The sequence below is a fragment of the Eumetopias jubatus genome, unplaced genomic scaffold, assembly GCF_037043125.1.
Source record: "Eumetopias jubatus isolate StellerSeaLion01/CBP00866 unplaced genomic scaffold, mEumJub1_p1.0 scaffold_13, whole genome shotgun sequence".
Taxonomy (NCBI): domain Eukaryota; kingdom Metazoa; phylum Chordata; class Mammalia; order Carnivora; family Otariidae; genus Eumetopias; species Eumetopias jubatus.
In genome coordinates this window covers 102,578,896-102,591,850 of record NW_028274819.1, presented here as the reverse complement: position 1 = coordinate 102,591,850, position 12,955 = coordinate 102,578,896, and the positions used below count along the sequence as shown (strand labels likewise).

The following is a 12,955-nucleotide window of genomic DNA, read 5'->3' as shown; positions in this document are numbered from 1 at the left end:
TCTCTTTAAGAGCAGGGACTCAGTTTCCTATCACCTTGTGACTCTCCCAGAGCTGAGTCTGCTGATTTTTAAAGTTCCAGGTGTTAAACCCACTAATTGTAAGAACACACAAAGTTAGACCCTTCTGGTTTTTAAAGCCAAATGTTATGAAAAGTCATCTTCCCAGTGTAGTTCCCTGGGTCTGAGTTACCAGTATGTGGTCTGTTCCTCTCCCCTCTCCATGCCCATGATGTCCTATTCTCCCAGGGACAATCCCATGAGTCAGTTTGGCTCCTGATTCTGTTTCCACCCTTCCTACCCTCTTCTCTACAGTTAGCTGTGGAGAGTCTGTTCTGCCAGCCTTTGGGTCATTTTCTGAGTTATTTATATTGATGTGGGTGTTCTCTGGGTGTATCCATAGGACAAGGTGAGCCTAGGACCTTCCTCCTCTGCCATATTCCCTGGAAGTTCAAGATTAGTTTTTGTATTTTTTAAAATCAAAAAGATTTTTAAACCAAAAGAAGAATATAAGAAGATTTTAAAACCAAAAGAAGAATAAATTATATGAAATTTGAATTTCAGTGTCATAAAGTTTTATTGGAACATAGCCATACGGATTCATTTACATGTTGTCTATGGCTGCTTTCACCCTACAGTGCAGAGCAGTTGTAACAGAGATGAATGACCTGCAAAGTGTAAAACATTTACTATCTAGACCTTTACAGAAAATGTTAGATGACATGATGATCACATGTTTATTCTCTTTTACCCTACTAATTATCAGGTAGGATGCTTTCAGCTGCAAGTAACAGAAATTATGACCCAAACTTGTTTAAGGAATATGAACATTTATTATCACATGTAGACAGTCTCCAGGGATGGTATAGTCATTCTTCATGTCTTATTCTCCTGGCTTTGCATCCAATGTTGTTTGTCTTTGCTCTTAAATGTCCTCCCTGCCCAGACAGATTCTTTTGATTTTCTTTGTCTCTAAAATAAAATTTCTCTGACAACACAAGTAGAATTATTTGCAGGGATTGGTTTCTAGGGATTTTGTATATTTATGCTTTAGCAAATGTAGTTTAAGAACATGTTAATCTGGGCACCTGGGTGGCTCAGTCAGTTAAGCGTCTGCCTTTGGCTCAGGTCATGATCCCCGGGTCCTGGGATCAAGTCCCGCATCAGGCTCCCAGCTCCGTGGGGGTCTGCTTCTCCCTCTGCCCCTCTCCCACTCATGCTCTTGCTCTCTCTCTCTCTCAAATAAATTCTTTTTTTTTTTTTTTAAAGAACATGTTAATCTGATTTCCAAGTACATGATCATGTGGGTGGACACTTCATGCCATATGCAAATGGTCATGTCACATATGCAATGACACACACACTGAGATCTTTGAAAATGTCCTCATGGTAAGATATTTAATATAACCATGAAACTTCCCAAACCTTTCTGTGTCTCCCTGATGTTTTCTGTCTTAAAGATTACTTTAGTGGCTGGGCTTTTTAGGAACAGTACTTGAGAAGCTTTTTAGGCACTGATGGCCTTGTGAATGAAAATGTCAATGAGGAAGGGCCTGAAGTGCTGGCCAAGTGTGATGATAATCTTTTCATTTTTGTCACCTGATATCCAGTCAATTTCCTGAGGGATATAACCCTCATCTAGCACAGAGTAGAGCTGAAAGAGTGACAAAAGAGTAGCTATGTTTTTTCCACCCAATCTAAATGTGTCTGTCTGCATCCACAAGCAAATGTTTCTTAAAAATTTCAGTTGCATGGGGCGCCTGGGTGGCTCAGTCAGTTAAGGGTCCACCTTCGGCCCAGGTCATGATCTCAAGGTCCTGGGATCAGGCTCTATGCTCAGCGGGGAGTCTGCTTCTCCTTTTCCCCCCTCACTCATGCTCTCTGTCTCTCAAATGAATAAATACTCAAAAAAAATTCCAGCTCCATGAAGATCAAAAAAGTTTAGTGCTAATAAAAAAAATTTTAACTCAAAGGCAATGATTAATATTTTTAAAAAGAATATTCTATCATTTAAAATACTCATCCATCTAGATTATTTTTGACTGGAACATCTTACACTTTAGGGTAGGTTATCTGTTCATATGAAATATCAAATGTAAAGGTTTCATTGGAATTTATAAAAAGGAACATTTCTTGTGAAAAAGGGAATAAAACATATTTTAAATTAAAAGGCTCAAATCTAGAAATCTAAATGAAGTTGAAAATAAAATAACCAAAAATGAGAGAATAGAGATCTCATTAAAAGTCCTTTAATATCAGCCTGAATTTCTGAAGAATGTAAAATAATTACATACTTTTTGCAAGTTTGGGTAAGTATTCGATCCACTGGTGCAGTGTAGAGTTTCCCAGGAGGTAAAAGAATTTTCAAACAGTAATTTATTTCAATTGTATTTATCTGAATCTGGTTATAAAATATTGTAATCTACCTTCTTTCTGAAGTATACCTACCAGGGACAGGAATCTTCATTCTGACTTGGTACTTGTCTTTTATTTTTTCACTCTCTAGTAACAGAAACACTTGTGGTAAGTGATTTTATTGGCATAAATTAAATATCTAACCTTTCTTTGTCCTTCCCTTTGTTGATTTCTTTCTCTCTTCCTCAAACTCCTATTTCCTAATTCCTTCCCTTCCTCTTACTATTTTTTGATCACCAGCTTTGTTTTAGCCACTTCTACTCATTCATTTGAGAGATGAGTCATTTTGACTCCTTCTTGTCCATTTTCTCCCATAGTTAGCCCTTTGTCTGTAAGTTGAATATTAGTGTTCTAAAAAATTGGTGTCCTTGCACCAAGCTACTTACCTTTGTTCCATTAATGAAGCAGTTTTATTTTCTCTATGAAATTTTTTTCCATAGGAATATTTTTGTTAAAACCTAGCTTAAAAATATAATACACCCATATTTTAAAAAATACCCAAACAGTAAAATACCTAGTTTGAGTAGTTTTGTGAAATCCTATTTTAAAAATAGGATTTCACAAAAAGTAACATACAGCAGACAACACAAACTAATATTTTGAGATTGTACATCAAGTTCCATTAGAATTACAGGCTCTGTTAGCACATGTCTGCCTTCCAAGGCATTATATGTAGCAATGCACCAAAAGTTTTGCTATGGCATAATGAAAATCATCAGATTTCTCACCCGTCAAGTTTCCTTTTAACTCACTATGCCCCTCCCCATCCCCACTGAGTGAATGCCTTCTATTTTAGGTTTGTTACATAGCATTTCTGTACTGATACCATATTCTGTATTAGGAAGCAAACAATAATGACTTAAAAATATAAATTTATTTATCCCTCACATAACAGTCCTAAAGTAAGCAGGCCGAGGCCAATATGATGTTCCGTGGTTTCAAGGGCTCCAGTTCCTTCTGCCTTGTTCTGCCACTCTTTTTTTGGAGAAGGTATGATAATCTTAACTTTATTAGTTTCTTATAGCTTTACTGAGGTATAACTGACAAATAACTACATGTATTTAATGTATGCAGTTGGGTAAATTTGAACATATGCTTATACCCACGATACCATCATCACAAGGGACTATTTTTTTTTTAAGATTTTATTTATTAGAGCGTGCATGAGTGGGAGGGTGGGGGGAGAGGTGGAGGGAGAGGGAGAAGCAGGCTCCCCGCTGAGCAGGGAACCTGACACGGGGCTGAATCCCAGGACCCTGGGACCATGACCTGAGCTGAAGGCAGACACCCAATCGACTGAGCCACCCGGGCACCCCGTGGTGCTATTCTTAACATATGATATCAATCTCATGGTCTAACATGGCTCTTTGATCTCTCAGCATTATATCTAGAGTTTAATCAATAGGAAGGGGAGAGCAAGTTGTTTTACTCTTAAGGCATGACCTAGATGTTTCCCATAGCACTTCCACTCATAATCCTGGCCAAAATATAGTTACGGTCACCACTAGCTGCAAGGAAGACTATAGCCTTTAGGTGGGTGACCATGGGCCCAGATAACATAATGGTGTTTTGTTACCAACGAGGGAAGGGAGAATGGCTACTGGGAGACCACACCCAGTCTCTGCTTTACTCTCCATGCTTAGTCCCCCATAAACCTTGCATTCCCTGGCTGTCTAGATCCACAGAATAGTCATACACATGGTTGTACTGTGTTTGTAACCTGTGGACAAAATGGAAAAATAGTGATGGTGGAAGAATTGGAAAATTCTGAAATAAGAATTTTTCAGGTAATCCTGGAATAGCTAAGTCCTGGTGATCTGGTTTGCTAAAGAGAGTTTCCATAATCCTATAATTATATTAAAATTTTAGTGTGACATGGTTGGGTTTCTGTGAGGTTTGATAGCATTGCACCCTGGATGACTGGATCTTGTTATCCTGGAATCTTAAGATCCATACACCCATCCTAATAATATAGTGGCATGCTTTGGTGAGAAGAGAGCCTTTAAGCTTATTATTGTAAACCATATCTTGTACAATATTTATGTGTCAAGGTATTCATTTTGCCAAGTGTCAAGCTAAGTGCTCTGAAAGACCATCAGATATATAACAAATTTTCTTATGATTAGTATTAACGCTTACTTAACAGTATATTAATAATAAGATTCCATTATATTTATTGATTAAAGATTACAGAAGAGAGACTAATGTCCCCCCAAAGATACCTGCATTCTAATCCCTGGGACCTGTGAATATGTTACCTTCCCTGGCAAAAGGGACTTTCCAGATATGATCATAGGTATGGATTTTGAGATGGGAGATTATCCTGGATGATCCAGGTGGGACCAATCTAAATCTCATGTGTCCTCAAAAGTGGGGGAGGGAGGCAGAAGAGTGGGTCAGAAGGATGTGATGTGGGAACTTGACCTATTGTTGTAGCTTTGTAAAATGGTGGAGGGGGCTGTGAGGAGGAACAAGGGCACCTCTAGAAGCTGGAAAAGGCAAGGAAGCAGATTCTGCCCTAACATGGCTCTTTGATCTCCAGAAAAGAATGCTGCCAATACTTTTATTTTAGCTCAGTGAGACAGATGTTTGACTACTAAACCACAGAACTGCAAGATGATATATTTTTATTGTTTTAAGCCACTTTCACACCTTTCAACATCAAGTCATCCCATCCAACAACTTTTATAGAAATAGAAGAAAAAAGCCCCTTAGTTTATCACTTAGTAACATTAAACATCTCTTTCTGTAGATCATGCACATTTTAAAATTTTTTAAATTTTTTTAAAAATTTTATTTATTTATTTGAGATAGAGTGAGAGAGAGCACAGGCAGGGTGGAGGGGCAGACGGAGAAGCAGGCTCCCGGCTGAGCAGGGAGTCCGATGCAGGGCTTGGTCCCAGGACCTCAAGATCATGACCTGAGCTGAAGGTAGACAATGGACTGAGCCACCCAGGCGCCCCTAGCTCATACACATTTTGTTAAATTTGTGAAATAGCTTTTCAGAGCACAAAGTGGATCATATCACTCTCTTCCTTAGTTGATTTTTGTAGCTTTCAAAAGCTTACTGAATGAACCCTAAAATTCTCAGCATGGTCATTTAGTTTCTTCCTTTCTTTCTAGCCTCCTCTTTTGCTATGGTCCACTAAATACTCTCACTCCATTGGCCTACTGAACAAAGTTCATGGTGATTTTGCTTACGAGTAGAGTTATCAGATAAAAAAAATACAGGATACCAAATTAAATTTGAATTATTTCTAATGAGGAATAACTTAGTGTATTTTCCATGCAGTATTTACTCTTTATCTTATGTAATATGCATAAACAATTTGAAATTACTCAAATTTAACTTATACCCTTGATGATGATTTGCTAAACCTGGCAACCCTACTCGTGATCTTTATGAGTTTTCTCTTTCACTTCATTCTCTGTCTACAGATATCCTTCAGGGCTAAGTCAAATATCAACTTTAACATAAGCCCTTGCCTTTTTACTTTCTTCATAGAATTGGTAGGTTGAATGTCTTTCGGATTGCAACCTTGCTGAACATTTATTTTTCTCCATTTGCCCGTAATTCATCATACCTATTAGAACCTTAATAAACATTTGAAGAATACATGAATAAATATTAGGCAATTAATCATTAGTTGAAATAAATCTCAAAATGAATGTTATTGGTAAACTCAGATAGGCTTTGTAGAAAGTTATTTTAAAGCCAAGTATAAACATTATTCTTTCATAAGTAACATGGCTTTGCATTTGCCACTAAAACACATTTAATAAAAAGGACACTCCATATAAAATTGCTAAGTGCATAAACTAAAGGTTAGGAAGTTATGCCAACAGAGAATTAGGATAACCAAACCAAAGTGTTCCTATTCTGAAGCTGTGGGTAACCATCAAAGACATTTGCACAGTGCCCCAGACAGATCACTGACTCTAGGAGATGCACTACCATGTTTAAATATGAATGTAGAATACTAACGCTTTACCCTTTTGGATAAACAACTATAAAAATCTGTTATAAAAAGAATTTGAAATAATTTCCTTGAGCTGATTTCTCTCTTTAAAATCCAAAGTGACTGACATCACAAATACCTGCTAGGAATTGTGCTCCAGGAAATCCACGATTACTAGGATTCATACTGATAAACTTACCCCTGCATAAGAATGTCTCTTGGAAGACCCATGCCAAGCACCACCCACCACAGGACAGAGCAAACTTACTATTACATTGGAGATGTCCTTGAGTTTAGGAGGTTTCACCATTTCAACTCCCACACTGAACCTTCAGAAAATAAGATAACAAATTAGCCTTCTGTCTGTCCATACAATACAGGTAATAGAAGTCTTTTGCTTGTGAGGAAAAATTAATTTAAAATTTTCTACGAGTGAAAAATGTTGTGAATTTTGTATGTATTGGGCATTGTATATGGATTAGCATTTTGGAAAACTGTCTACCTTTCTGAGAGCACTTGAAGTCCAGGGCCACTCTGCTTATCTGCCCCATGCGATCAGTGTGTCCTGGGATTTTCAATTCAAAATATTTAATAAGCAAGTTCTCTTCTTTCATTGTTTCTGCATCACTTAGTGAAGTTCATGTAATAGTTTTCTTGGATTACTGTGAGCCTCTAATTAACCAAGCTGTCTCTGTTTTATCCCACCTACATTCTTCAATACAGCTGCCTAAACACCCTTTCTAATTGCAAATGCAACTGCATTCATTACTATTTAAAATCCCAGTGACTTACTTAAGGACTTCAGGCTCCTTAGCATAGTATGCAGACCTTTTTCCACAGGGTTCCTGCTGCTTTATTTACATTTCTTGCTATGCTTACCTTCTATTTTTCCTAGAAACTCACCTTCTGATGATTGTGAACTATATCAAGGAAGGTAGTGCATTTGCCTGATTCATGGCTATCTCCCTAATATCTTCAGAGAGGCTGGCAAAAAGTCATGTTTAGTCTGATGCATGAATAAATATACTTTGCGTTTCTTTCCTCCAGCTGATGACTCTTCCTGCTTCAAAGCTCTTATCCTCCTTTTGACTCACTGTTTCAAACCTGTGTATGTGTATATGTAAAAGGGATGTAGGAGGAATGGGGATCCAGGTTCCAGGTATAACAAATATAAGTGGTACTTAACTCTCTGCTGTACATGACTCTCAGGTTCAATTCAGGAAAAAAGGAAGAGATCACATTTTCATCCTTACTGTGACTTTAGGCATAAGAATGGCTAGTGGGTAGGAAAAGATTTGGTGAGATGCACCATCAGAGATCAAAGGGAAAGAACAGAAACCCAACTGAGCTTTTACTTATTTCAGAAGGGAGTCAGGGACTACAGATCAACACTTGGGTAGCTACATGAAATTTGGAATGCATGTTATTTTTTCCATATTTGCTATCCATATTTTACTTCCTCTTGGCATATTTTTTGAAAGCTTGAGGGAAGAAGGTAGCATTCCACTCTGTCGTCAAGCTTAGGGAAAATGATTCCTCAGGATCAAAATGGATGGTAGCAGAATGGAAAGGAAGAGGAATCGGACTGAGCTTCTGAAACTTAAAGTTAGCAAAGGAGCAAAAGAATCTGGAGCTGATAAATTGTCTCAGGGCTTGGCCCACGGGTTCTGCATTTGTGGTGGTAGAGAGTTACCCTTTGCAAAATGGCTCATGAAGAGATCATGATAGTTCGTTCTAAGCAATGAAGTTTTCCAGCTTAACGGAGAACTGGTAGACCAAGGAGTGAGCATCTGTTTGTGAGCAAGGGAAGAAAGAGATAGAATTGATGCAGCCATGATTGATGAGAGAAATATGCTTATATCCCAGTTTGTGGAGGCCTGTTAACTGGGGGCTTTTAAGAATCACTACATCACAATTTGGTGACTATGGACTCCTTCAACCTGAGCAGCACATGCTGAGGAGAGTCTGATCTTGAGATCAACTGGAGATGACCAGTAGGAGTTGGCTTTTGGGAAAGATTACTCAGGATGCAGTGTGGACAGTGGATTAGAGATGGTAGGATTGTTGGGAGGGAAGCTATGACAAGTAGTCTAAATGAGGTGATAATGATCTGAACTCAGCAGTACTAGGCATGGAGAGAAATGAATGAATGCAAAAGATACTTAAGAGGTGGAATCTACATAATAGGACATGGGGATGAAGGCACATGGATGTCCATTTTATCAGAGAATCCTTTTTTGGTGTAACATTTTAAACACATATCAGAATACTTTCACCCTGAACATATTTTGTAAACCTAGGTCTACAGTAAAAGACATGATTGAATCTGAGAATACTGATCATAATGGGAAAGTAAAAGTACATATAACACAGAGTTCCACTTTGGGCAGTCCTCTGTTAGTGAACATTTTGGTGAGAATGCCGATCTTGGCAGTGGGAGTCATAAAAAGGGATCTCACAAACACATCACAGGTCTCACCAGACCTTGAGTAGAAGAGGCATCTGAAAATGTCATGTTCAATATTAATTGAGATGGGCAATATAGCTCTGCCCATGGGAACTTCTCAGAGTGTTTAAAAGTATATTTATGTGTGAAAAAGGCTTTATTCCTTGACAGTAAGATAAGAATCTCTCAATTCTGAATGGTCATGTGAATCAGGGCCTCACAGGGTGTGTGCTGAGGTCTCATGCAGTTCAGCACTTGAGTTTAGGGTCAGGCCATATTCAGTGAAGACATGAGTGGTGCCATTAACAAATTTACCTTTGAAAATAACCCTGTCATGGCCTTGGTTCCTTGCCCTCCAGAGAGCAGATACTCCTTCACTGGGGTGGATGATCAGGAGGACAGAGACCTGGCCTTCCCAGAACAGAGTGAGCCTGACAAGGTAGGTGCCATTGTGTTAAGTCTGTCACCTTTCCTGCAGTGTCTGCTTTTAGAGATGGGGATGACATCCTGGCCCTCGGTAAACACCACCTACTTTCCTTCCTGCATCCCAAGTGGTCCCTCCCCTCTAGTCGGATGTCTAGCTGATCTCCCCCTGCAGTAGGTGTCTCAAGGCTGGAGGATGTTGGCTGTGCTGTGTGCAGCACTGGTAGTGGTGTTCATGTGGGTGAAAGGTCTGGGTGGGATCAGCTGGTTTAGTTTCTCCATGATTCCCTTTATTCTTTGCTCAGTCTCTATTGGTGGCTTTAATGGGCTCAGTGATATTTTAGGGTATGAGGACTTCATGGAGGTATTCCAGTGATGGAAGGAGATAGGTAAGTTTAGACCAGACCAAAACTGAAATTACAAGGTATGTGACATAATGAAATGAACCAAGTCATTTTACTTATGAATTTGAATGTTTATTTACCTATCATCGTGTTATTTAAACTCTGATAATGTTGAATGACATGTAAACATTTTGTAAATTAAAAATTATTTTTTAATTGTAGTTGATATACAATATTATATTACCATCAGGTATATAACATAGTGATTTACCCATTCTTTACATTACAAAATGTTCACCAAAGTCAGTATAATCATGTGTCAACACATGAAGTCATTACAGTATTATTGACCATTTTCCCTAAGCTGTCCTTTTCATCCCCATGACTTATTTATAACTGGAAGATCGTACTTCTTAATCCCCTTTATCTGTTTCACTTATCCTTACTCTGCCCTCTCCACAAGGCAATAAATAGTTTGCTCATTTGTTTATGAAATTATATGATATTTGTCTTTCTCTGTTTGGTTTAATTCATTTAGCATAATACCCTCTAGTTCCATCCATGTTGATGCAAATGGCAAGATTTCATTCTTTTTCATGACTGAGTAATACTCTCTTTTGTATGTACATCATATGTCCTTTATCCATTCATCAGTCGGTGGACACTTAGGTTGCTCCCATATCTTGGGTCATGTAAATAATGCTTCAATAAACGTAGGGGTGCATACATCTTTTTGAATTAAGGTTTTCTTTTTTTTACAGGTAAATAACCAGAAGTGGAATTACAGAATAGTATTTCTATTTTTAAATTTCAAGGAATCTCCCTACTGTTTTGTGTAGTGGATGCACCCAATTTATATTTTCACCAACAGTGCAGTAAACTACCTTTTGCTTCACATCTCTGTCAACACTTATTTCTTGTCTTTTTGATACTAGCTACTCTGATAGGTGTGAGGTGATATCTCATTGTGGTTTTGGTTTGCATTTCCCTGATGATTAGTGATATTGAGCATCTTTTCCTGTGTCCACTGTCCATCCATATGTCTTCTTTGAAAAATGTCTATTCAGGTTCTTTGCCCATTTTTTTTTAATTTTAATTTTTTTTAAAGATTTTTTTTTTTTTTTATTAGAGCATGTGTGTGTGCATGTGCACGAGCAGGGAGCCCTATGCCCAGGACTCCAGGGTCATGACCTGAGCTGAAGGCAGACACTTAACGGACTGAGCCAACTGGGCACCCCTCTCTGCCCATTTTTAACTAGATTATCATATTTGGTATTGTGTGAGTTCTTTATATATTTTGAATATTAATACTTTGTAGGATATATCATTTGCTAATATCTTCTCCCATTAAATTGGTTGCTTTTCATTTTGTTGATAGTTTCCATCACTGGGCAAAATCTTTCTGGCTTGACATAGTCTCAGTGGTTTATTTTTGCTGTGTTTCCCTTACCTGAGGAGACATATCCATAAAATGTTGCTTGTTTTGTTTTAGATGTTTTTGCTTGTTTTGTTTTAGATGTTTTATGGTTTCAGATCTTACAGTTAGGTCTTTAATCCATTTTGAGTTTATTTTTGTGTATGGTGTAAGAAAGTGGTCCAGTTTTCCCAATACCATTTATTGAAGAGACTGTTTTCCCCATTGTATACTCTTGCCTCTTTTCTCATAGATTAATTTACCATGAAAGTGTAGATTTATTTCTGGGGTCTAGATCCTCTTCCCTTGATATATGTATTTATATTTGTGCCAGTACCATACTGTTTTGACTACTGTAGCTTTGTAATATATCTTGAAATCTGGAATTCTGGTACCTCTAGCTTGGTTCTTTCTCAAAATTGCTTTTGCAGTTTGGGGACTTTTGTGGTTCCATGCAAGTTTTAGGATTGTATGTTCTAGTTCTATGAAAAAAACTATTGGTATTTTGATTAGGATTGCATGGAAACTATAGATTGCTTTGGGTAGAATGCATGGTTTAAAAATACTCTTCCAATCCATTAACATGATTTATCTTTTCATGTTTGTGTCACCTTTAATTACTTCCTCAGTGTCTTATAGTTTTCAAGTATAGGTCTTTCACTTGGTTAAATTTTTTCCTAGGTATTTTATTCTTTTTAATGCAATTATAAGTAGGATTATATTAAATTTTCTGCTAGTTTGTTATTAGTGTATAGATATGCAGATTTCTATATATCAATTTTGTACCCTCAATTTTGATGAATTCACTTATTTTAGTAGTTGAAATCTTTAAGGTTTCTATATATGGTATCATGTCACCTAGAAATAGTGGCAGTTTTGCTTCTTCCTTAGCAATTTAGATAACTGTTATTTCTTATTCTTCTCTAATTGTTGCAGCTAGTACTTCCAGTAGTATGTTGAATAAAAGAGATGAGACTGGACATCCTTGTCTTGTTCCTGATTTTAGAGGAAAGGCTTTAGTTTTTCAACAGTGAGTGTGATATTACCTGAGGACTTGTCATGTATTTCCTTTATTATGTTGAAGTATATTTCCTCTAAACCTACTTTGTTTTTATCATGGACGGATGTTGAATTTTGTCAAGTGCTTTATCTGCATCTATTGAGATGATCATATGGATTTTTTTTTTTTAAGAGAGTGCAAGTGATGGGGGAGGGGCATAGGAAGAGGGAGAAACAATCTTAAGGAGGCTCCATGCTCAGCATGGAGCCCAATGTGGGGCTCCATCTCACAATGCTGAGATCATGACCTGAGCTGAAATCAAGAGTTAGACTCTTAATCAACTGAACCACCCAGGCTCCCCGATCATTCATTTTTGTTAATGTGGTATACCACATTGATGATTTGCTGTACTGAATAATCCTTGGAATAAATCTCACTTAAACATAGTGAATGAAGCTCTTACTGTTTGTGGATATGGTTTACAAATATTTTGAGGATTTTTGCAGCTATGTTCATCAGGGATATTGGCCTATATTTTTGTTGTGTATTTGTCTAATTTTGGTATCAAGGTAATGCTGGCCTCATAAAATGAACTTGGTAGTTTTCCTTCCATTTCTATTTTTTTGGAATAGTTTGGGAAGAATCGGTTAACTCTTTAAATGTTTGGTAGAATTCTGTGAATCCATCGGGTTCTGGACTTTTGCTTGTTGGGAGAATTTTTGATTACCAGCTCAATTTCATCACAAGTAAACAGTATTCCAATTTTCTGATTCCATCTTGGAAGACTGTATGTTTCCAGGATTTCTGGAAAGAAATCATCTAGGTTGCCCAATTTTATGGCATATAACTTTTCACAGTAGTCCCTTATTTTTGTGCTGTTGGTTATTTTTTGTCTTTCATTTATGCTATTTGAGTCCTCTTTTTCTTAATGTGTCTGACTAAAGGTTTATCAGGTTT

General features: G+C 37.4%; 1 protein-coding gene across 1 annotated transcript; it reads right to left on the bottom strand.

Annotated features, from left to right (window-relative positions):
• Window positions 1–1,047: 1,047 nt before the first annotated feature.
• On the bottom strand, window positions 1,048–9,323 carry LOC114211248 (NXPE family member 1). The gene is given in 13 exon segments (XM_028105731.2): window positions 1,048–1,071; window positions 1,272–1,314; window positions 1,316–1,382; window positions 1,385–1,432; window positions 1,435–1,657; window positions 1,659–1,740; window positions 1,914–1,944; window positions 2,292–2,362; window positions 2,364–2,499; window positions 6,636–6,694; window positions 8,933–9,064; window positions 9,066–9,271; window positions 9,273–9,323. Coding segments are annotated over 13 exon segments (1,173 nt in total).
• Between the last annotated feature and the right edge of the window lie 3,632 nt (window positions 9,324–12,955).